The sequence below is a fragment of the Micromys minutus genome, assembly GCF_963924665.1.
Source record: "Micromys minutus genome assembly, chromosome: 31".
In the NCBI taxonomy this organism is placed as follows: Eukaryota; Metazoa; Chordata; class Mammalia; order Rodentia; family Muridae; genus Micromys; species Micromys minutus.
In genome coordinates, this window is record NC_137966.1 from 15,520,636 (window position 1) to 15,542,511 (window position 21,876).

The 21,876-nt window shown below is 51.0% G+C and overlaps 2 protein-coding genes across 7 annotated transcripts; both read right to left on the reverse strand.

The window, feature by feature from the left end:
* Nucleotides 1-994: 994 nt before the first annotated feature.
* On the reverse strand, nucleotides 995-6,453 carry HS3ST6 (heparan sulfate-glucosamine 3-sulfotransferase 6). 6 transcript variants are annotated; one of them, XM_080942177.1, is made up of 3 exons: nucleotides 6,333-6,428; nucleotides 5,927-5,956; nucleotides 995-1,704 (listed from the first exon to the last, which is right to left on the reverse strand). In XM_080942177.1, the coding sequence occupies exons 1-3, from the start codon at nucleotides 6,389-6,391 to the stop codon at nucleotides 1,089-1,091; spliced, it is 705 nt and encodes a 234-aa protein (XP_080798303.1). In that variant the 5' UTR covers nucleotides 6,392-6,428; the 3' UTR covers nucleotides 995-1,088. The 6 variants fall into 6 exon arrangements, with proteins under 6 accessions (XP_080798303.1, XP_080798304.1, XP_080798302.1 ...); XM_080942178.1 differs by lacking the exon at nucleotides 5,927-5,956 and having other exon boundaries at nucleotides 6,333-6,453; XM_080942176.1 differs by lacking the exon at nucleotides 5,927-5,956 and having other exon boundaries at nucleotides 5,957-6,425.
* A 9,278-nt stretch (nucleotides 6,454-15,731) lies between these two features.
* Nucleotides 15,732-21,733, reverse strand: MSRB1 (methionine sulfoxide reductase B1). The gene is made up of 5 exons (XM_080942066.1): nucleotides 21,599-21,733; nucleotides 18,987-19,135; nucleotides 18,442-18,556; nucleotides 16,520-16,551; nucleotides 15,732-16,133 (listed from the first exon to the last, which is right to left on the reverse strand). The coding sequence occupies exons 1-4, from the start codon at nucleotides 21,651-21,653 to the stop codon at nucleotides 16,529-16,531; spliced, it is 342 nt and encodes a 113-aa protein (XP_080798192.1). The 5' UTR covers nucleotides 21,654-21,733; the 3' UTR covers nucleotides 15,732-16,133; nucleotides 16,520-16,528.
* Nucleotides 21,734-21,876: the final 143 nt, after the last annotated feature.

Below are 21,876 nucleotides of genomic sequence, written 5' to 3' on the forward strand. Positions count from 1 at the left end.
GGTGCAGACATTAACTGATCTCATGTTAATACCGTGATGGACTCAAGTGACCAAAACAGAAGCTACAGTGACCTGTGAGGCCTGTGGCTCACAGTGAACCCTGACGACCAGGTGAGGTAGATGTTGAGAGATGATCCTTGTCCACAGTAAATCTTCCCTTACTCCTGGGATAAGGAGTAGGTCTGAGCATCTAAAGGGGAAAATACACATCAGTCACAGCCAGGGACAGGTCATGAGACCCAAGGAGTCATGCATGCAAAGGCCACACAGCCAGGTCCTTATGCAGACACGGGACAGTGCAGGTATGACAGGGCTTAAATGGGCTCAGAGGTCATTATCAGGACAGCTGAAGGGCATCTGGATCAGGGAAGAGTACCTAGCCCGCCCAAATCTGGCCTCTCTTGGCCGTGAATGAGCAGATGGTTCCTGTTCTGTCCTGGTGGGGGTGCACAGGAGACTAGGCAAGGCATTGTGGGAGTGATGCCTGGTGGGCAGGGCCAGAGGGCTGGAACCACTTGGTGGCTGTAAGAAGTATCTGCTTACCTGCTGCCCGCCCCCAGCTGTTATCCACCCCCAGCTGCTGCCCACCCCCCAGCTGCTGCCCACCGCCCAGCTGCTGCCCACCCCCCAGCTGCTGCCCACCGCCCAGCCATTCCATCAAGCTTCTACTTGGGACTAAGGCTAAAATGAGGTGGTGGATATAACCCACACAGTGGCCAAGCCAGCTTTGTTTTGCTCCACCACTCAGGAGCCCGGAGCCTGTTTTCATCCTAGACATAAAGACAACCTGCTCAGCCTCCAAAGGCTAGAAAGAGTCGCTGTGGACAGCCTCCAGGGCTGCCTGGATGTCACTGGGCTCAACCTCTCTAAACCTCGGGTGTTCACCTGTGACATATGACCAAGGACATCGATTACCTCCCAGGGCACTTCAGTGCACAGGCAGTGGCTGAGGTACCACTCCTGCCCCCACCTTCAAGCAGAAGTGGAAGACAAATCCAGGCTTTATTTCCTAAACACGGCAATGACCAGGCAGACAGACATAAATTAAAGGTATTGGGCATCTAGGGAAAGGCTGAGCTGGGCCTCGATCAGTCCCAGCCAAAGTCCTGGCCAGTCATCTGGTAGAACTTGCGGTTGAATGGCCGGTAGAAAGCCTGCAGGCGCTGAACCACAGCCTCCGGCACTCGGGGGTGAGGTCTGCCCTTGGATTTACCCAAGCAGCGGGGGCGCCCACTACCTTGGGCCTTTTTGAGGCAGGGGAAGCCCTTGGTAGCATTGAAGTAGAAGTGTTTGTCAGTGACAACCCGTTTGAGACCCAAAAAGTCCTGTACACGACCCACTTCGCCAGCCGGATCACTGACCAGACGCTCACCGCTTACAAACAGGAAGTGGGACAGAGGGAAGTAGCGTAGCCAATTGTCCAAGTGCTGAGCGTAGAGGCCAATGCGCACGGCACTCCACGCTGTGTCCACGGGACCCAGGCCGTGGCGGAAGGCCAGGGCACGGAAGCTGGGCAAGCCTGGGGTCTTGGAGAGTGTCTGTGCATAATCAGAGATGGCCCGGGTCACGGGGTTCCGCACCACCACAATCAGCTTGGTATCTGGAGACATGCTATGAATTCGGCGGGGAGCCTCCTGAGTCACAAAGTAGCTGGGGGTCTTCTCCATGGTGATCTGCCCATCCAGGGTACGCGGCATCAGACCCCTGTGGAATGGCAGGAGGTAACTGAGTGATTCCCAACATGCATCTCTTCCAAAGCCATTTCCCAGCTAGATCAGCCCTGGGGACCAGCAACCAATCCCTCCTCCTCTGAGGAAAGCCCGGGGCCAAGGAAGGCTATCCTCCTCCTCTCTTGGGCTCACCCTCCTAAAGGGCAGGGGTGCCCAGTGTCATGCTACAGTAGACCCCAAAACCAAAACTGCCCATCAGTATGGCTCCAAAGTGACAACCTTGAAGGGTCACCTCCATAGAATCCTGGCAACACCCTAGGACAGACCAACCCCTTCCAAAGCTGCTACACCCAGCTTTAACCAGGCACCCACAGGCTGGCCCGGAAAGCCCCTACAGCCTCTTTACCATAATCAATGGCCACAAATTAGGTCATCAATTAGTACTGACAAATGTATCTACCAAAGAGCAGCCTCTCCCTCCCTCCCCTAAATGTAATTACATCCCCTCTTGACCTTCAGTTGTCTCTCTGTGCCCAGCTAAGAACATCAAATAGTCACTAGCAGAACCCAGAACCCTTTTGAAAAGTTAGTAATATGGTTCTAATTTACCTACGGCCTGTCTCAAGGTCCCTAGTGGCCCCTGGGTACCAGGAACCATCATTTCTGAAATGGCCTGCATTCTGGAGGAAAGTGTTGGCCTAATCCAAACGTTCAGAGAAAGTCAGCTGGCAACAGCCAAGCCCAAAATTGAGGGGAGCCCACACAGACTGCCTAGCCCAGGCAGGCCCAGACACCCTGAGAGGTGTCCCCGGGCTGCACTTGACATCTTGTTAGTGAGGTAGGCCAGGACAGGGCCGGTCCGATGAGCAAACGACTCCAAAGAAAAGCTAGGAACTAGGTCAACAGAGGCAGAGGCAATGGGGCTTTGAGAGAGACACCTGCCCAGCCCTGACTCCACCCTTTCTTTCAGGGATACTGTTCTCCCCTTTCTGACAACCCCAGGACCTACTCTGGCCAAGTTGACACACAGGCCTGAGCTCAGCTTTACTGACTTTCATTTTCTTCTCTCTGTCAGGCTTCCAAGAAAATACAAACATGGGACAACTAAGAATTCACAGGGGGCATGCTGGGGTGCTTGGTTTGGGGTGCTGGTGATGGGAAGGAGGTACGTGCATGTACCCCCCATTCGATCAGGCAAGAGTGAGATCAGGCCCAGATACAGTGGTACATAAGCAGGTATCCTAAGACTGAGAAAGGATAGAAAGTACTGAAAGGAAATGACAGGCCTCCGGCCTCCCTCTTCCCCTCCTGAAAGAGGGGATTCCATAGAGGTTCTGTTCCCAGAGCTCCTGTCCCCAATATGTGAATCTTGTATAGTCAGGAAACACATCGGAATGTCGCCCAGCCACTGCCAGGGAAAGTTCAATGGAGTCCAACCCCAAGGTCTGCAAACCAGTCCCAAGCCCTTCTGCAAACTGGCATCTTTACCATCCATTCCCTCCCATGAACCTCAGAAGCTGCAAGCTTGGGGAGAGGAGACCTGCGTGTCTGGAAGGTGTGGGCAAGCACAGCGGAGCTCTGTCAAGTCGCTCCATGAACCGTGCCTCCTGTTGCACTCACCCCATCTGGTCTGCATTTCTCCATGGCTCCCAGCCAGCCTGAGACCACACCCCTATTTGCCCATCCCCTCCAGTCCACCACCACAACCTCTGTATCCCACACCTCATTTGGCCCAGATCCAAGGAGCCCAGAGGAAACTGGTTACAGACCCTATACCAGTGTCTGAGAGTATACTAGTGAACCAGGTCCCTAACCACAGGAGCAAAGAATATGCCCAGCCTCTCCTCCTGCCTACCCTGACATCCCCTCACATGGGCTAACCCATTAAACCCCAGGAGCTACAGGAATTTTCCTACTGTACCCCTTCTTACCTCTTCTTCCTTTTCCAAAAAAATAGCAGCTGACAGACACCCCAAACCACTCAGTGAGTAAGGTGAGTAGGCTAGTAAATGTGGCATGATTTTGAGAGTGGTCAGGCCCATGGCCCCCAAGATGGGAAACCCTTAAAAGCCTACAAAGCTGAGGATGTAATTCAGTTGGATTTGCCCAGTATGCACAGGGCCCTAGTTCAACTCCTAGCACTGCATAAAAGCAGCCATGGACTGGGTGTGGTGGCACACACCTCCATCTCTTTGAGTGTGAGGCTGGCCTGGTCTTACACCGAAGTTCTAGGTCAGCCAGAACTGCAGGACGGCCTCAAAATCCAAAACCAAACAAAGTAGGTCCCTTTGGGTGGGTGACATGGCCCAGCAAGTAAAAGCATTTACTGAACAAATCTGTTGACTGAGTTCAATCTCCACATTCTACAGGGAGAAGAGAGAAGACTCCTAAGAATTAGCCTCTGACCTACATGTTCATGTCATGTCAGCACAGACACACATATAGAGACAGACAGACAGACAGACAGACAGACAGAAAGCGCCATAGTGGTACCTGTAATAAAGATATCTGTAATCCCCTGCACTCATGAGGTGTAGCTAAGGGGATGGGAGTTCAACAACATCCTTGGCCACACTGAGAATTTGAGGCCAACCCGTGCTACAAGAGACCTTGTCCCAAAAGCAGCAACAACAAAGTCAAAGAAATGATGTAATGGAGAACCAGGGAGGAGAATACGTGTGCCAAGAGCAACCCAGGGCCCCTCTGCTAAGTCCAGTAGATAAACAGGTCACTCCCTGAATGAGGCAGATCACAGAGTACCTTCCCACCAGCTTCTCCTCCCCCACCTCCCTCCCTCAGCACGGAACCTGTGACTGGAAATAAGTCACTGGTGATTTTCAGAGGCTCAGCCCCCACCTGCGATGGCTTGAAAGAACATTAGCTGTGGCGCTGTCACCAGAGAACATAAGACCCTTGCAGCTATAGGCAGGTGAAGGCACTGGGCTGCACAGTTCCAGAAGGCCAGCCAGGCCACTTAGCTTACTCCACACTTCTGAGGAAATCCACAGTGGCGAGCCACAGAGGAAAACCCTGAGAAATGGGATGGGGCCCATGGGTTTCTCCCTCCCGCAGCATCCTCTGCACTTACTTCCAGATGGATTCTGAAATTGTAGTATGGCTGTCCTGAACACTCCTTCCTCCAATGCTGAGAACACCAGTGTTTCCAAGAACTCCCCCCACCCTCGAGTACTGACCCATCGGAGGTCGGGAACATGTTCTCTCCCAAACCCACCAGTCTTAATGCAAAAGGCAGAGGCTGGAGTGCCTGGGCATCCTGCCACCTGCACTGACTCTCCAGGTGATCTGGGCACAGGCTTGCAGAAGAGGCAAGTCCGTCTATAAACCCCCATTTCCCCACATGAAGGAACAGGGTGCCCTCGGTGCCTGTATAGCTGCAGGAGGCGGTGGGCAGGGCCCATAAGCAGACACACCAGCAGGGAGGGACCGGTATCTGACTATCCACTAGGACATATTGCTAGAGCTGGCTGGGGTGGCACTCCCCACATTCCACTGCTGCACCCCAAGTCTCTCCTTGTGGAGAAAGGACAGCTGCAGGAGGGTGCATTCTAGTCCTCACCCTTAGCTGTACCAAAGAGCAGAGTCTCCCTTGTCAAAGCCCAGACCTAACTTTCTCCAGACTCCAGCAGCTACAAAGGACTCTCCTGATGCAGGGTCGAGGAGAGGTTCTTAGGGATAGAAAGGCATTTTCTAGAAAGCTTCTGGAAACCTGGAGGCCCTTTCTTAATATACTTCACTAGTGGTCAGAAGATTACCCGTACTTACCAGATCATAAAGTGACTGCGCTCCAAGTATCTCTAAGGTTCCCAAATAGTCCCACCGGGATTATATTAATACAAACCACAATAGTGTGTGGACGCTTAGCGGTGGGATACTTGTTTACTATATATGAGGCTTCCGGTTCAAACCCCAGTACCTGGTCCTCTAAAAAGGGAAGTAAGTCTACCTACCCAGTTATCTCACCGACTAGAGACTACTTTCAGGCCAGTATCACACCTCGCTGAGACCCTCAACAACTCAACAGGAGAACAGAGTTTTTCCTGAGACTTTCTAATTCCTGCCGACCCTTGGCTATAAATGGCCTCTCCTTCGAGGGCCGCTGTGCCCGGGAGATCGAGTCTATTTCTCTAACAGACTTGTGTCAGACCCAGTGCCCAGGATTCTACTCTACTCGTCGAAGAAAGCACAGTCCAAGGCACACACCGACGCCGAAGGCGCGGACCAGCAGGGGCGCTCACCGGTACCAGGCGAGGCCGCGATCATAGCACCTGTCGAAAAAGTGGGGTTCAGAGCCGAGTGCACGGACGTCGGGGTGCAACCGCAGGAACTCCAGCAACGCGCGCGTGCCGCCTTTCTTTACGCCCACGATGAGCGCCTGCGGGAAGCGCCGGCGCCCCGGGCCGCTGGCCACCGGCAGGCCGGGCGCTCCCAGACGGCGGGAGGCTTGGGGCGGCTCGGCGGGTGCGGGAACCGGAGCAGGGGCGCGGGCGGCAGGTGGACAGCGGCCGGGGAGGGCGAAGAGGCAGTAGGCGCTTAGCAACAGAGCTACAAGCGCCAGCGGAGCACGAGAAGCACGCAGTGCAGTCCCCTGGCCCGGCCCCGCGCCCTGGAGGTCCCGGACCCCGCCGCCCAGGCCACCGCTACCTGCCATGGGGTCGCACAGCGCCCAGGCCCGGGAGTGGGAACCGCAGACAGGCGTGCATCCCGGCTAGAGCACGTCGCACGCTCAGCCCCAGGGCGCCCGGCTTATGGGTTGAGCTCTGCAGCCTCGCTACCCGGGAGCCCAAGAGGGGCGGGGGCGGGGCGGGGCCGAGACGCCCCTCCCCGTCCTGAGCCCAGACCTGGACTGGGAGGCTAACTTCAAGCGCGACCAGTAGCTGTCCCAGCTACCCCAACAATCCTCCTGAGCTGGTCTCCAAAGTCTTGGCTCGCTTGGCTCCAAAGTCCTCGCTCTTTCACTACGGGAATGCTGTAGCGCAGAGGGACACAAGGGTGCCCGAGTGGGAGCCCCTGCTCTCTCCTTTGAAAGTCTATCTACGCCCTTTTGGGACCACCGGCCGCAGGTGTGCGGCCTCAGTCCTTGTTTCCGTGTACTGGAGCCTCATCACTGGGGTACTCGGCAGACATCAGGTCCAGAAACCCGCCTGCACAGGAAGGATGAAGCCAGGCATGCACCCCGCGCAGAGGGGGTCCCCGTGCATCTTTGAGCCTGTGACAGGAATGGTCATTCCTCGCCCACAGTCCACCTAGCTACCCCTGTGGGAGCCCTGCTGTGTGGAGAGAGCTTATGGGATAGTCTGGCCAACATTTTATAGACTATGTATCAAATAGAGCTCTGCAGCCTTGCAACCCGGGAGCTCGAAAGGGGCTCCCCCAAAATGTCAGTGACCCCTTCGGGAAATTGCAAAGCGGTTCCCCCCAGAGGAGTAGAAAGGCCTGTATGAGGAGACAGAAGCACCTAGGTTCTATCTGTGGAGCTTCCTCTGAGCATAGTGAGATTCCCGGGGCCCTCATATGTGTGAAACATGCCAAACACTGCAGAAACTTCTCACCCCACCCCCCAACCTCACCAACCCAACCCCCACCCCCTCCTCTGTGTCCTGGTTCAGGCTCACCAGGTCCACCGAGCTGCTCGCTAGGAAGGCAGAGGAGGAAAGACTCCAGGATGTTGAATAAGCTGCTCTGACCCAGGGGAAAGGTAACTGTGCCTAAGTCTTCTTTCTGCCTTGGTCCAACTTTCCTGGCTGCCTAGTCCAGTCCCTGCCCCACCACAGATACTCAGCCCCTGCCCTCGGTTCTGTTTATTAATCAACAGGCCACGAGCCTCATGGCATCTGAACAAGTCTCAAACTGCGAACTACCTCTGAGCGGCAGAGAACTCCAATGACCCAAAGTCATTTAGTTCCCACCCCAAGGGTAGCTAGGTTCAAGGGGGACATGCATCACCCAAAACCAGCCCCAGACACCAGGCTACATTTGCTTGTCGGGGCAAGCTGGTGCCAGCAGCCCTGTGGGCGGGTTTTTAGCCCAGCACTGTCTGGGAAGCATGTTAGTACATGCAGGGACCCAGGAAGTTCTTCTTCAGATCTAGCTGTAAATGGGATCTGTTGAAGGCATGCTGGTTCTCCTCTGAGCACTCCCAGGGAGGTCCCACACTGTCCTATTACACCTTCACAGTCTGAGCTGTCACCACTTAAGACTCCAAACCCATCCACTTAGTCCCCAGTGTGTCCCCTAGTATCTCTCCTTCTCCTCATCACCGGCTAAGTTCCCACCTCCTTCCCAAGATTTCCACAGCAGGGTGTCTTTTCCACAGGGCTGAAGACTCTCTGGGGACAGTTTTGGAAGCTGACTCTCTTTCTCTACCTTCCCTCTGGCTCTCTTGGTGGAAAAGGGTACAAATCTGGGGTAACAGCTTTTTTTGAGGTACAGCTCACACACTATCCGAAGCTAGACGCCATTGACCTCCAGAATATTCATCACGCTGCACAATCATGGCTCTCATCGACTTAGATTTTTATTTTCGGCTTTATTTCATTATTTATGTATAGGAATGTTTTTGTTGCCCGCCATGCGTGTATGCATACCACATGTGCCTGGTACATGAGGATGTCAGAAGAGGGTGTCTGGTCCTCTGGGACTGGAGTTACAGACAGTTGTGAGATTCCACGTGGGTGCTGGGAATTGAACTCAAGTCCTCTGGGTAAGCAGCCAGTGCTCTAACCACTGATCCGACTCCCACACCGATCAATTTTAAAATATTTGTATCACCCTCAAAAAGAATCCTAGGCCCATCCTGCCTGGTAGAAAGCCACCAGTGTGTTTCCTGTTTCTCTGTACTTCCTGGTTTCTTACATAGACGTGGACTCATTCAGAGTCTATCCGTTTCCCTCTGGCTTCTCTCTGAGCACCGCCATTTCCAGGAAGCTTCCATGGTGCTGAGTATTGAGGCTCCATTCCATGTCTCTTATTTCCCTCAAGTGGAAGACCACATGTCCTGGATCCCTTCAACTGATGGAGAACCTGTGGGTAATTTTTGTGGGTCCGAGGTTCACCCTGCCATTGCCATATGGGACATGCTTCTCCGGCAGGCAGGAAGCTGAGTGCTGATAGACTTCGTTTACCCTGCACCGCTTCCATGGGTGCTTTAGGGAACTGCAGACACCTTAGGTGATGGGAAAACACAGTCTAAGACATGGGAGGCCAAAGCTGGGGCTCCCTGGCTGGCGACTGTGGCAACCCCAATGGCGACTGGATGCCACACAGAAGGGGAATAGAGGATAGGGGGCCCACTGGCCCATAATGAGGCCAGGACAGGGTACTTCTAAACTCCTGAACATCCAGGCGCTGTTGGATCAAGAGGAGTTGGGAATGGAGTTGGGGGTCTGTGGGCTGAGAGTTATGACAATGAACCTGGGCTAGGGAAATGAAGAGTTCCTGTTTAGCCCATCAGCAAACGTCCTTAGCTTAGTGGTAGTTGTTTAGAAGTGCAGATAGGCCTTCTACAGGAGACTAGGCTGTGGCTCTGTAGATGAAAGCTTTCTCCATGCTCCCCACAGTGGTTTTGATGGAAGAGAACAGTCCTTGGTTCTAAACTGTTTATTGGTTGTTCATTGTGGAAAATGGATGCATACCAACTCCTCAGGGTGAACCAGAGATTAAATACCGTTTGCAGGGAGGAATGTCCAGGAAAGGAAGCTTATTGGCTAAACCCTCAGGGCCTCTAGATACCTCATTAACATGGAGAAGTCTATTCTGGTGCTATGTGACCACAGGTTAAGTTTCTTAAGTGGGAGGTGTGGCACATGCTCCAGGCTAGGAATCTGGTAGGGAGCAGGAAGCCACCGACCATCTCCAGTGGGTGCCTGGGTGCCAGGGACTCTGAACATGCTCAACAATACCAAGTTTCCTGGCATGGCTCACCCCCCCTAAATTTCCACTCCCGGTTATTAGTGCCCCTAGGAACATCTATGAACAAGGTTTTGGGTGGTTGTGCTTCTGTGTTCTTGGGATTCTTCTTAGGAGGGGAACTTCTGGGTCTTAAGGCAGCTCTCCATTCAACACTTTAGGAAAAGCCTCTTGTTTCTTTCTTCTAAAGACTTGCCATTTTAATTGTGTATGTGTATGTGTGTGCCTGTATGTGGGTTTGTGCTTGTGAGTGTCAGTGGTGTGTGTGTGTGTGCCTGTATGTGGGTTTGTGCTTGTGAGTGTCAGTGGTGTGTGTGTGTTTGTGTGCCTGTATGTGGATTTGTGCTTGTGAGTGTCAGTGGTGTGTGTGTGTGTGCCTGTATGTGGGTTTGTGCTTGTGAGTGTCAGTGCCCAAGAAGGGCAGAGACATTGCATTTCTCTGGAGCTGAAGATAAAGGCTGTGGTGAGCCGTGTGACAGGGATATTAGGACTTGAACTCAGTTCTTCTGCAAAAGCAATCACACACTCTTGGCCAATGAGCCATCTCTCCAGCCCCAAAGAGCCTCTTTTCTGAAAAACTTTATGCCAGGAGGTGATGGCACAGCGATTTAATTCCAGCACTTGGGAAGCAGAGGCAGGCAGAGCTGTGAGTTCAAAGTCAGTCTGGTCTATAGAGTTCCAGAACAGCCAGGGCTACACAGAGAAACTCTGTCTCAACAAAACCAAAAAGAAGAAAAGGAGAAGGAAGAAAGAGCTTTATTATTATTTTATGTGTGAGAGTGTTGGATTGTGTGGGTACAATCATGGTTCACATATGAAAGCCAAAGGACAAAGATGTCATTTCTCCTCTTCAATCTTTACATGGGTCCCAGGGATTGAACTCGGGTCCTTAGGCTTGCATAGCAAGCACCTTTATGAGCCATCTTGAAATGCCTCTTTGAAGGTAAATTTTGATTCCATAAATGTTCTCTGTATTTCTCAAGTAATTACCCAACTCCTCTGTTCTCTGCCTGGCTCCTGGCCTGCTCTTCTGGCAGAACCCAGTCTCAGACCTGCTAGCTTTTTCCTGTGTGACCTAGGGATGGTGGATGTCCATCTCTGGGCTATAAAATCCTGGGAAGGTGAGTTGCATTCTGCTGTCTGTTCTTCTGCTCAGAAGTTCCTGGGGAGAGGGGTTCTCATCTTAAGTGTCTCACACAAAATCCCAGCACTTAGGAGGCGGCTAGCAGGATCAAGAGTCCCAGGCCTGCTTCCAGAAAACAAGAAGGGACTGAGTATGTAGCTAAGTTAGTTAAGTGCTTGCCTGGCACACAAAAGGCCCTGGGTTCTATTCCCAGTACCGCACAATGGGACGCAGTTGTAGGTGCCAATATAAATAGAGTAAAAACGGGAATCAGGAGTCAAGGTCATCCTCAGCAAATTCAGAACCAGCCTGGATTACGTGAGACCCCCCCCATCTCAAAAATAAATAAATAAAATAAGACAAATAAAAAGGCTCAAGGAGTGGGGTGGATAATGGGTAGATGTTTCACTGGATCTGTCTAGGCAAGACAGCCAGGCTAGGTAATCTCAGACTTTGGGTTGCCGGCATCTGTGTTGTTAAGCTTGGTGCAGGGGAAGGGAGAGGCCCAGGATGCAGAGCCTTAGACATACCCCTGGGGAATAAAGCCGGTCAGAACAGGCATGGACAGATGGAAACATCAGCCACCCAGCTCTGCCTGTGCCCCCACTAGAGACAAACTAGTTCTTTACGTGTGACATGTTTTCCAGCCCTAGAGATGGGGTTTGCCCAGTTAACGGTGTTCACTGAACTACTGAGCTCACCCTGACCCCATTTTCCTAGGCAATTTTGGCCCCCACTTATCTTGACCTCACAGTCAGTTCCAAAAAGGCAGGAATGAACTTCGTCTGATCTCCTTTGGGGACCCCATACCTATAAATGGCAGACACTGGTGGGTGTTTCTAGTGTGACTGTGTGGATCTGTCTGTCTGAGTCTGATTTCTCTGCCTCTTTCCCAGTGTGTCCTCTCTTCACAGTGGGTACCCCCAGCCCGGGCCTCCACAGCAGCAGGGCAGGCATGCGCAGGGCTGTCCCTCTCTGGAAGATGATTAATAACACTGTTCAGTTCCTCCCTCTGTGGGGGACTGCTGGAGGCATTAAACATATGTGAGAGCCCTTCACCCCCAGACTCACTCCCGCAGCCTGCAGAACCCAAGCCTGCAAAGGGAATGTTGGGGCGGGGCTATGGCCAGAGGGTGGGCCCAGATGTCCTTGATTTGTATGGGGTTTTTCCACTTTGGAGGCCGGATATGCTCTATCCTGGGGTGGGGCCCTTAAGGAGATCTGCAGGACGCCAGACAAGAGTCCACTCTGGAGGCAGGGCAGGACAATGCTGACAGCACTGTAATAAAGACAGGCCATGGGATAGACCAAGTCAGGACAGGAGACAAGCGCCAAGTTCCCTTAGGTAAAAATAGGAACAATCTTGGTCCCAGGTCATTATGGAGCCTGCCCATGGCTGCAAGGCTTGCCAGAGAGTGTCATGAAGTGCAGCTCCAGTCAGCCACCTTCCAGGCACCCCCAGTTTCCTCTTGCGCCTTCTTGAGGGAACTAGCCGGAAGGCCACTGGCTACTGCTTCATCAAGGCCAGGTTCCCAGGATCTGTAACCAAGAGCTGCATTGCTTCTTACAATGTGCCCCAGGTCATCTTGGCTTTGTGGCTGCTGTTGTTTCTGAGATAAGGTCTCACTGTGCAGCCCTGGCTAGTCTGGAATGCCCTTTTGTAGACCAGGCGGGCCTTGAACTCAGAGATCTGCCTGCTTCCCAAGTGTTGGGGATTAAAGGTTTGTGCTACCACATCCGGCCCTTCAACCTACAACTGTGTAGCCCTTCTCCCAGGCTTGCAGCACCAGCTCAGAGAAGAAAGACTAGTGATCTTTAAATAGCTAGGTTAGGGTTAGAGTAGGTAGACAAGAAAACATATCTCACAGAAAAGGATTCTGCCGCCTTCTCCAGTTCCATAGCTCCAACCACGTCTGTAGGCATGAATACCCTTCCGCACCAAGGCTGAGCATATCCAAAGAGCTCCACAGCTGACCACTCTTGTGGCCCAGGCTACCCAGCTATTCCCCCAACAATGTCCCCAAGGACTGGAGATGACTATCAGCAACAGGAGCAAGAGATCTAGATTCAGGCTCAGGAGACCATGCTCTAGGGACGACATGCTGTTGCCAGTTCGCTGGCTTGAGTCCTTTTGCTCCAAGAATATAGAAATGGACAGAAATTAGAAATCAGCCAGCTAGCTCTTGAAAGAGGGGAGCTGTTGTCACTCAGCAGGTAACAGCTATGTAGTGTGAACTCATGGCGCCATCTAGTGGTTAGGCCTCAGAAGTTGCGATTTCTCAGTCTCCCAATCCAGGACTCCTGGCCTTTGACAGTAGCTGGTGTTACGGCCCCTAAGCCTGGGGCGTCTGAAATTCATGGCCTCAGACTTAGCTTTCTCTAATTCCTCCTTCAGTTTCTTTTGTCTAACTCTTTTTTTTTAAGATGATGACTATACTTTATTTATTATACATGAGTAGACTGTCTTCAGACACACCAGAGGAGTCAGATCTCATTATAAGATGGTTGTGAGCTACCATGTGGTTGCTGGGACTTGAACTCAGGACCTCTGGAAGAGCAGTCAGTGCTCTTAACCACTGAACCATTTCTCCAGCCCTTGTCTAACTCTTTACAGCCTTCTATCCTTCAGTCTCCAAGTACTGCCCTAAAAGAAGTAATTTTATTGGGGGATTTCTGCCCCACTCTAGCCCACATAGTTCCTGAATAAAAGGCACAGAAACTTTTAAATTTTTATTATTATATATATGTACTATATATATATATATATATATGTCCATTCATACATACATACATATACATATATACATATATAAATATTTTGTGTGTGTGTGTGTGTGTGTGTGCATGTTAACAGAGGTTAACAGCACTGGCTGCTCTTCCATAGATCCTGTGTTTAATTCCCAGCAACCACATGGTGGCTCACAACCATCTGTAATGGGCTCTGATGCCCTCTTCTGACATGCATGCAAAACACTATATATAATACATAAATCTTTTTTTAATGCATGTGAGTGCACTGTAGCTGTCTTCAGACACACCAGAAGAGGGCATCGTATCCCATTACAGATGTTTGCGAGACCAGCTACTGCTAGACCCCTCCCTCTTGTTGTTGCCTGCCTTGGCCCCTCTGCTTCTGCGCTCTGGCTGCCACTCTGCTCTTTGCTTTTGCTCCACTATTTTGGCCACTCTGTCTTCCTGTTGCCAGTGTGGGCTGCATTGCTGACAAGACACCGAGGAAAGCCTTTTCTTGGGCCTAATGTATCAAGACTAAAGCAAACAGAACAGTGAGTGTAAGGAAGTGTTTGCACCAATCAGAGCACACCTCCCATGCAAATGACAATTTGTTCCTGCACCAATCACAGCCTGTGTCTTTTCCTGGGTTTCTCTGTGTAGCCCTGGCTGTCCTGGAACTCAGTCTGTAGACCAGGCTGGCCTCAAACTCAAGAGATCTGCCTGCCTCTGAGTGCTGGGATTTAAGATATGCACTGCCTGCCTACAGCCTGGGTTTTGTTGTTTTTTGTTAACGCCCATTAGAGCAGTTCTGCTTGGCCACCAAAAGTTCTCTTTCTCTGGTGTGGGTAAAGATGATTGTAGGATCCTTCAGAATTCAGAGGTTTGTGGTAGAAAGAAGTCTGGTATTAACTGTTTCAAGCACCCTTAGCTGAACCTGTGCCTTCTGGAGCCTGGAGCTTTGATCATTATGTAGTTTGCTCCAACATCTACAGAATGTTCAAGCCAAACAACGCTGGTGTTAAGGGTAGTCTGGTTGCCGATTCGTCTGGCCATTTGCTCAAGACAGCCTGAGTAGCAAGGAAGAGCCCAACAGCTGCCATTTAGGAAGTCAGTTCGGACAATCATAGGAACATGAACGTCAGACATACTTAGGAGGACTCAGTGTTAACACTAATAGCGATTTTTTTTAAACAGCTTTTCACAGTACTTAACACCTGCCCAGTACCCAGGAGAGGAGCATCTGTGTCTGGAGGCTGAAGAGGGGTCCAGAGATTCTATAGCCAAATTCCACTTACTTTTCCCTCAGTATAGAAATTGGAGAGCATGAACCCCCTCCCCCTAAGACTGGGACACTGAGGCCATCCAGAATGGCAGCCCTGTTGAAGTTTGGTCTATGCTATGTATTGTATGTTAAATACTGGCCCCAGGGATGAGAGAATCCTCACTTCCCCCAAGTGATGCTAAGTAACCTTTCTCCTTAATTTAAAACCATTGGTTGGAATAAAGATGCCTACAGTCTATAGTTGGATAGAAGAGAGGTAGATAGGGTTTCAGTTCTGGGGGAGGGGAGATGGACATGAGGGAGAGACCATCAGGAAGGGAGAAAAGGAAGAGAGGAGAAGATACCATGGAATAGGTGAATCATGAAGACATGGCCATAAGGGCTGGCCAACCGGAGTGAGAGTGGCCCAAGCAGAACATGGCAAATTGTAATTTGGGGTTATTGGCAGGGAAGTAGACATAGCAGGATAGAGGGGCGATGTCTGCCCAGCTCTAGTGCTGGCAAGGCTTATTATAAATGCAAAGGCCTTTTATCTGGAAACTGAACGATCAAAGGAGGGATAGTAACTGCCAATTAATATTAATTTGTTACCACACCAAGCCCTGGCTGGTTGACTGGTCGGCAGGCAGTATCACCAGAGAAGGCCCCACCTCCCTTCATTCCCGGAGGACATCTCAACACTGGGCCAGTCAAAGGTACAGCCAGCCTTATTCAGAAGAAGACCCTGAGCCCAGAGTATCTCCAGGAAAATGTTTCAAACTCCTGCAGCCCCAGCCCCTGCCTGGCTCTTCCAAGCTTCAAGACCATCGAAGCAGACTTGCACCCTCTTCCCAGAGACTGAGGAATCCTCCTGGCTTTGAGACAGACGAGGGGAGACTAACCTCTCCCTAGGGCTCTGGCAGAGCGGGGCATTGTTTAAGCCCTGTTAAAATCAAATCAAATAGAGTGGTACTTATCCTTGTTCAATCCCTAGCATGAAACAAACATGGCAACCAGCTCAGGCTTCATGTTTATTGACTTCTACTTGATCACTTGAGAGAGGAACCAAGTGGAAGTGGGTCTCAGCATCACCCACTCTCCCAGATGTCAAGAGCTTCCAAGCACACACAGTAAGGTACAGTGGCTTTCTCTTAAGAGGGACGTGCTGGACGAAGTAATGAGAACAGCGTCACGCTGGCCAGCAAATGGGGCAACATGAGCCTGCAGATTGTGAAATGGAGTTCTGTTTTCTCTGCCAGAAGGCAAGGATCCAAGAGTCCCCGGCACCAGCCCACTCCCCTCCTCGAAGGTCACAGGTCATCACCACCCTGGTTGGTATAGAAGGATTTAACCAGAGCAGATCATACAGTGACTGAGGCTGGAGCGGTTGGCCAGGGCGGTCCCATTCACAGTCCGTCTCCTGCAGAGAGCCCAGAAGAGACAGGCACAAGCTTTAGTGAGGGCCAGGGCACATCCCCAGAACCGAGCCCCATAGGGGTGAGTGGACAGCCAAGGAGACCGGTGGCATTATGAGGGTCTTTCTGAGATGACCTAAAGCCTGAGCTCCTACAGACTCAAAACAGCCCATGTCTTGGCCCTAACCTCAGGCTTATCATGGTACAACAGTGGAGACTTTCCAAAATTCGTTTCCTCTAAAGTGGCTCTGTTGAGAGACAAGGAAATATCTGGAGCCTTCCTGGTGCTTCAAATACCACCTCCTAGTCCCCGAACTGAATGCCCAAGGTTCTGACACTAATGTGGGGCTGCCAGAGAGTGGGCATGGCCATCTTAGAAGGAAAGGCTCACCTAGTGCCCCTAGGAGGCAGGAGCTTCTTTGTCTGTAAAAGAGAAGAGATAGAAAATCACATCATGATTAAGTCATGCTTCAGTTGGGCGTGATGGTTCACAACTGTAAGCCCAGCTGAGGCTGAGGCAGGAGATTGAAGAGGAGTGGTCAGAAGGTTCCAGGCCACCCTGAGCTAAAGAAGAGACCCAATCTCAAAAGTACTAAAGCCTATTAGACAGAGGCAGGTAAATCTCTGTGAGTTCAAGGACGACCAAAGCTATATAGTAAGACCCTGCACTCAGGAGGATCTCTGAGTTGGAGGCCAGCCTAGTCTACAGAGCTAGTTCCAGAACAGCCAGGGCTACACAGAGAAACCACATCTCAGAAAACCAAAAAAAAAAAAAAAAGGAAAACAAACAAACAAAAAACTAAAATGAAGGATTTTGAGACGGCCCAGTGAGTAAAAGGCACTAAGCCCAGCACGCTGAATTTGATTCCCAGGAACCACACAGTGAAGGACAAGAACAGAGTCCCATAAACGACCCTCTGACTTTCACCACACTGGCACCATGCACATACCCACAATACACTACGTAAATAAACTAAAATGTACTTCTGGGAGATGCCGGAAGGTTGGGCTCCTCCACAGGACCCAGTTCCATCCCCAGCACCCACAAGGTGGCTCACAACCATCTATAACTCCCATCCCGATCCCTTCTTCTGCCTCCAGGGGCACTGTACACACACATGTGGTACACGAGAAATACATGCAGGCAAAACATATACAAACCCATATACACTGGACAAAAATAAAGGGGAAAACGAAATTTTTCTGAAAGGCATTAAAAGAAAAACAACAAAAATCATGATCCAGACTCCAGGCCAGCAGACCGGCCCAGGGACCCTGCTCAAAGCCTTCTGCATACTGTTCATTTCATGAGATTTACAGGGGAACCCACAGTCTCTCCTCCTCCACCATACACAGAGAACATTCCAGAACATTCCAGGTGGCTTATTCACCCCACAGCAAAGCAATGGCAGCTGATTTTTGAAAGCTCCATTTTGTAGATCCTGGGGCCACAGCCCTTGACCACCACTGAAGAGGTCGATAAAGGAACCGTTTTACTGAGTTGTTACTATGTCTAGTGTTGTGTTAAATATTTTAAAGGGCACCATCCCTCACTAGCGCTGGATACTCTCTGAGCCCAGCGGTCTCAGAGACCGCCCATCTCCCAGCTCTCTTATTGTGGACTCTGCTCACATTCCCAGCATCCACCCCCTGTGGTTATTGTCACAATTCCCAGCGAGCTGATAAAATCAAAACTCTAGAAAACTATAGTCCTATAATAATCCATCCCCTATAAGATATTCATAGCTACCTGTGGCTATTTAAAGCCACACAGATCCGGGTTGTCCTTTTCTTCCTCCATCTTCCTTCCTTTTTCCCCTCTTTAGGCTCTCCCACCTCTCAAAAACTCTCAGCCCGCCCACCTTTTCTACTGTCCAATCACAGGCTCTAGTCTTGTCTTTCACCTGCCCTCACCTGCTTACAGACAGCAATCTACATGCCAGGCCCCAGGGGACCACATCATATGATAGAAAATATGCTGTCACAAGCACTAGAAAGAAGAATGGCGGATGCTCAGGTTGAGAAGAAAGCCTTTGGTCACATGGCCCAGACCCTCAGCCTTGACCTACCCCTGCATCCAACCCAAGATTCCAGCCACATGGAAAGGCTGGGCCTACCAAGAAAATCTCACGCATGCCTTCCCTGACATGTTCCCATATGAGATACCGTGGATATTTGCTCCCTGGTCCTATCTGTCAGCTGGCTTTTTGGATGCCATTGGTAGGTGTATTTTGCCACAGCGACAGGTAGGCAGACACCTGCAGTACCTTCATCAGTTATAGCAGACTGTCCCCAGCAAACAACTGTGCTCACCTTTAGGGATGAACTTCAGTGAGCTGCTAAATATTCAGAATCTCGACTGTCCACGCTTGGGGCCATCATTCAGGAACTCGTGGCCCAACCCATTCCCACACTTGCCACAGGACACCTGGGAAAACCCAAACACAGTCAGTCCCCTGTCTGCGGCAGATAAGAGATGTTCCCACCACCTGCCCGTTTCCCAGGGACTGGGGCCCAGTGCAGGGAAGCTGTCCTAAAGTTCATGTTCTCTCAGAATCCGAGCACTCTCAAAAATCTTCGGGGTGCAGCCAGGTGTGGTAATTCATGACTTTAATCCCAGCACTCGGGAGGCAGAGCCAGGTGGATCTCTGAATTCAAGACCAGCCTACCCTACAAAGTGAGTTCCAGGACAGCCAAGGCTACACAGAGAAGCCCATCAAACAACAAAACAAGAACAACAAAATCATGGGGTGCCACTCCATGAAGATGGAGACTTGGGATAACCTCATGAGGGAGCAAAAAAAGAAGGTGTTCCAAGACCCTCCCTGGCCAGCACCCACCAGGGCGATCGCACCTACCTTTAAAGCTTCCGGTCGGTTTTTCTCGGGGCGCTTGGTCACACTGTCTGCGTGGATGGTTTCCGTGAATGCTGGCCACGGGGATGAGTGTGCGTACTTGGAGCGACTGGAGAACAGCTCATAGCCGCACTTGGCACACACGTAGACACCTGTGACAGAGAGCGAGCAAGAGCAGAGACATTGGTCCAGTCCATCTGTCTAGAGCAAGCTTCCTTGACCTTGGACCCAGAAATGTCATTAACAGCATGGAGCCTACTGGAGTGGGAGACCACTCACCCCTGCCATGTACCCCGGTCCTAGCTCTGGGGTAGATGGCCCCTAGCAATGCCTGGTTGAGTTATGGGAGCCCAGAAGTCATGCTTTGGGCTCATTTCAGCTACTCTCTGTGGCCCTGTGATATGAAATCTTTAACATTTCCATGTAAATGTTATGGATGTTTGAAAAGACTTGTTTTTATTTTATGCATATGGTGTTTTGCCTGCATTTATGCCTGTATAACCTCATGTACGCACTGTCTACAAAAAGACAGAAGAGACCAGAAGAAGGGGTTGGACTCCCTGAGACAGGAGTAAACAATCTATCATGAGGTTGCTGGGAACAAAACCCAGGTCTTCTGAAAAAGTATGCTCTTAACACTGAGTCATTTCCAGCCCCCTTGGGTCTTTTGGGTTTTGTTTGTTCGTTTGTTTTGAGACAAGATCTTGTGCCAATTAGTTTTTACCAATTTGAAACAAATTAAGAGTTTCCCCAGGAAGAAGGAATGGGGCTAAGGCCTTGCCTAGATCAACCTGGTCTATGGGTGTGTCTATGGGGACATTTTTCTTTTCTTGTTTGTTTGTTTGCTTGCTTGCTTATTTTTCCCAGACAGGGTTCCTTTGTGTATGGCTATCCTGGAACTACCTCTGTAAACCAGGCTGGGCTCAAATCCAGAGATCGACCTGCCCCTGCATCCCAAGTACTGGGATTAAAGGCATGATGCACCATTACCACTCACTGGGACATTTTCTTGGTTAATGATTGATGTGCCCACTGTGGGCAGTGTCATCCCTGAGCAAGTAGAGCTAGACTGTATAAGAAAAACAGCCAAGCAAACTAGGGTGGCAAACCAGTAACCCTGCCTCCAGGTTCTTACCTTGGTTTCCCTCCATAGTGTCCAGTAACTTGTAAACTGAAATGAACTCTTTCCTCCCCAGATGCATTTGGATCAGTGTTTTATCACAACGGAAAAGCAAACTAGGCCAAATCTTACACTGTACCTCAGGCTAGCCTTAAACTATGCAATCCAGGCTGCCCTCAAATTTAAGGCAATCCTTTTGCCTGAGCCTCCTATATCCTGGGATTGCAAGTGTGAACCACCACACTTTTCCACGTAGGAAGGTGGAAAGTTGGTATTGCAGACACACAATACAGTATGTGGTCAAGAGAAAACCTGATTATAGCCTCCCTTTACCCCTGAACAAGCTCCACACAGCAGGGCCCCTGTTAGTGTAACCATTTGGTCCCCTCAAGTGGGCATCTGTGCTAGTCAACGGTCTCGGATACTGATGGATACTCAGCCATGGGACTGCTCTCTGAATAGGAATAGACTGGCCCTAGGGAAGAGTCTTCTAGCCAAATAGGGAACCCCAGAAAAACAACAGCTAGGGAGAAATTTCAACCTGTCCCCAAAAGATCACAGAAGTGGAAGGCGTAAGTATGGTTGCAAAACTGAATTACATAACCCTTTGAAAAAAACTTAAAAATGGGAACCCAAAAGGTACTGAATCATCCATCACCCACTTGAGGACAAACATCCTGCAGTGTGAGCTGTTCGTTCAGGAACTGGAGAGGAAGCAAAACTGAGTGAGGGCATTCTGAAGACATCTGGAGTGCAACAGCCAAGCTGAATTCAAGGGAGGTCTCTTCCCAGCAACCCTACATCACAACTGGCTTATATGGGTGCCTAGTGTCACAACCCGGCCCTCTAGAGGACTGACATCCAACAAATCCTGGCTCAGGAACACCAGTGGCATCGTTTTTACCAAATTAGTCCATTATCAGCAGAGCCCAGCAAGAAGGAGACCAAGCAGCGTCTCTCACATCCTGAAGCTACTGTACCTGAAGTGTCATGGTCAAACTTCACTTATGTTGGCAAGAACCCACTGACACAACCAACCCAGAGGGCGGAGAGACACCTGGGACGGCACATTCGGGACTGAACGGAAAGTGCAGAGCTTGCCCGCTAATCCAAGCGAGTCAGAAAAAGGAACATGGCCAAGGCAAATTCCTAAGCTGACTTTGGACTTCATACCACCACCATTCCCCAAGCTCCAAAGTCCCGACCACTCTGAAACCACCCGGTGGCACCACCCCCAAGCATCTGGCCCAGAGAATTCCCCCAGAGAGACCTACATTGAAGTTCAAGGCCTGTTCCCCTCAAGAACAGAGACTACCGGAATGTCCCGTCTCCTCTCAATCCCTCCGCTCTAGATTGCCCTGGCCAGCCAGCTCCCCTCCTTCAAGTCCTTGGAGGACTCGTGCTCGCTTCTCGGCAACCACGCTAGCCCAGTCCTGGTTCGGGAACTCCACAGCTCCCCAGAAGACAATGTCTGCTTTAATGCCACAGGGTGTACCTGGCTCAAAGTGATTCTGGTAAACCTCGCCTCCAAAGAAGCTGCAGAACGACATGGTCGCGACAGGATAGGCAATAGGCTCTAGGCCAGAACAAGTGAAGCCCTCTGATCTGTACTCAAACCCGACCCCTTCCCAATGACCAATCACTTTCTAGCTCGCCGTAAGCCCCGCCCCCAGAAAAAAGCCAGTCACTCCAGGATTCCTCATAGCCGCCTCCTAGTAGCCCCGCCCTCAACCAGCCTCTCCTCCCATAGGCCCTAAACTCCACCCACCTAGC

Coding starts and splice junctions, on each gene's coding strand:
- HS3ST6 (XM_080942175.1), bottom strand. CDS start 6,339: ATGGCAGGTAGCGGTGGCCTGGGCGGCGGGGTCCGGGACCTCCAGGGC. Junction 1,705..5,926: donor CGCGGCCTCGCCTGGTACCG/GTGAGCGCCCCT, acceptor GCCATTCCACAG/GGGTCTGATGCCGCGTACCC.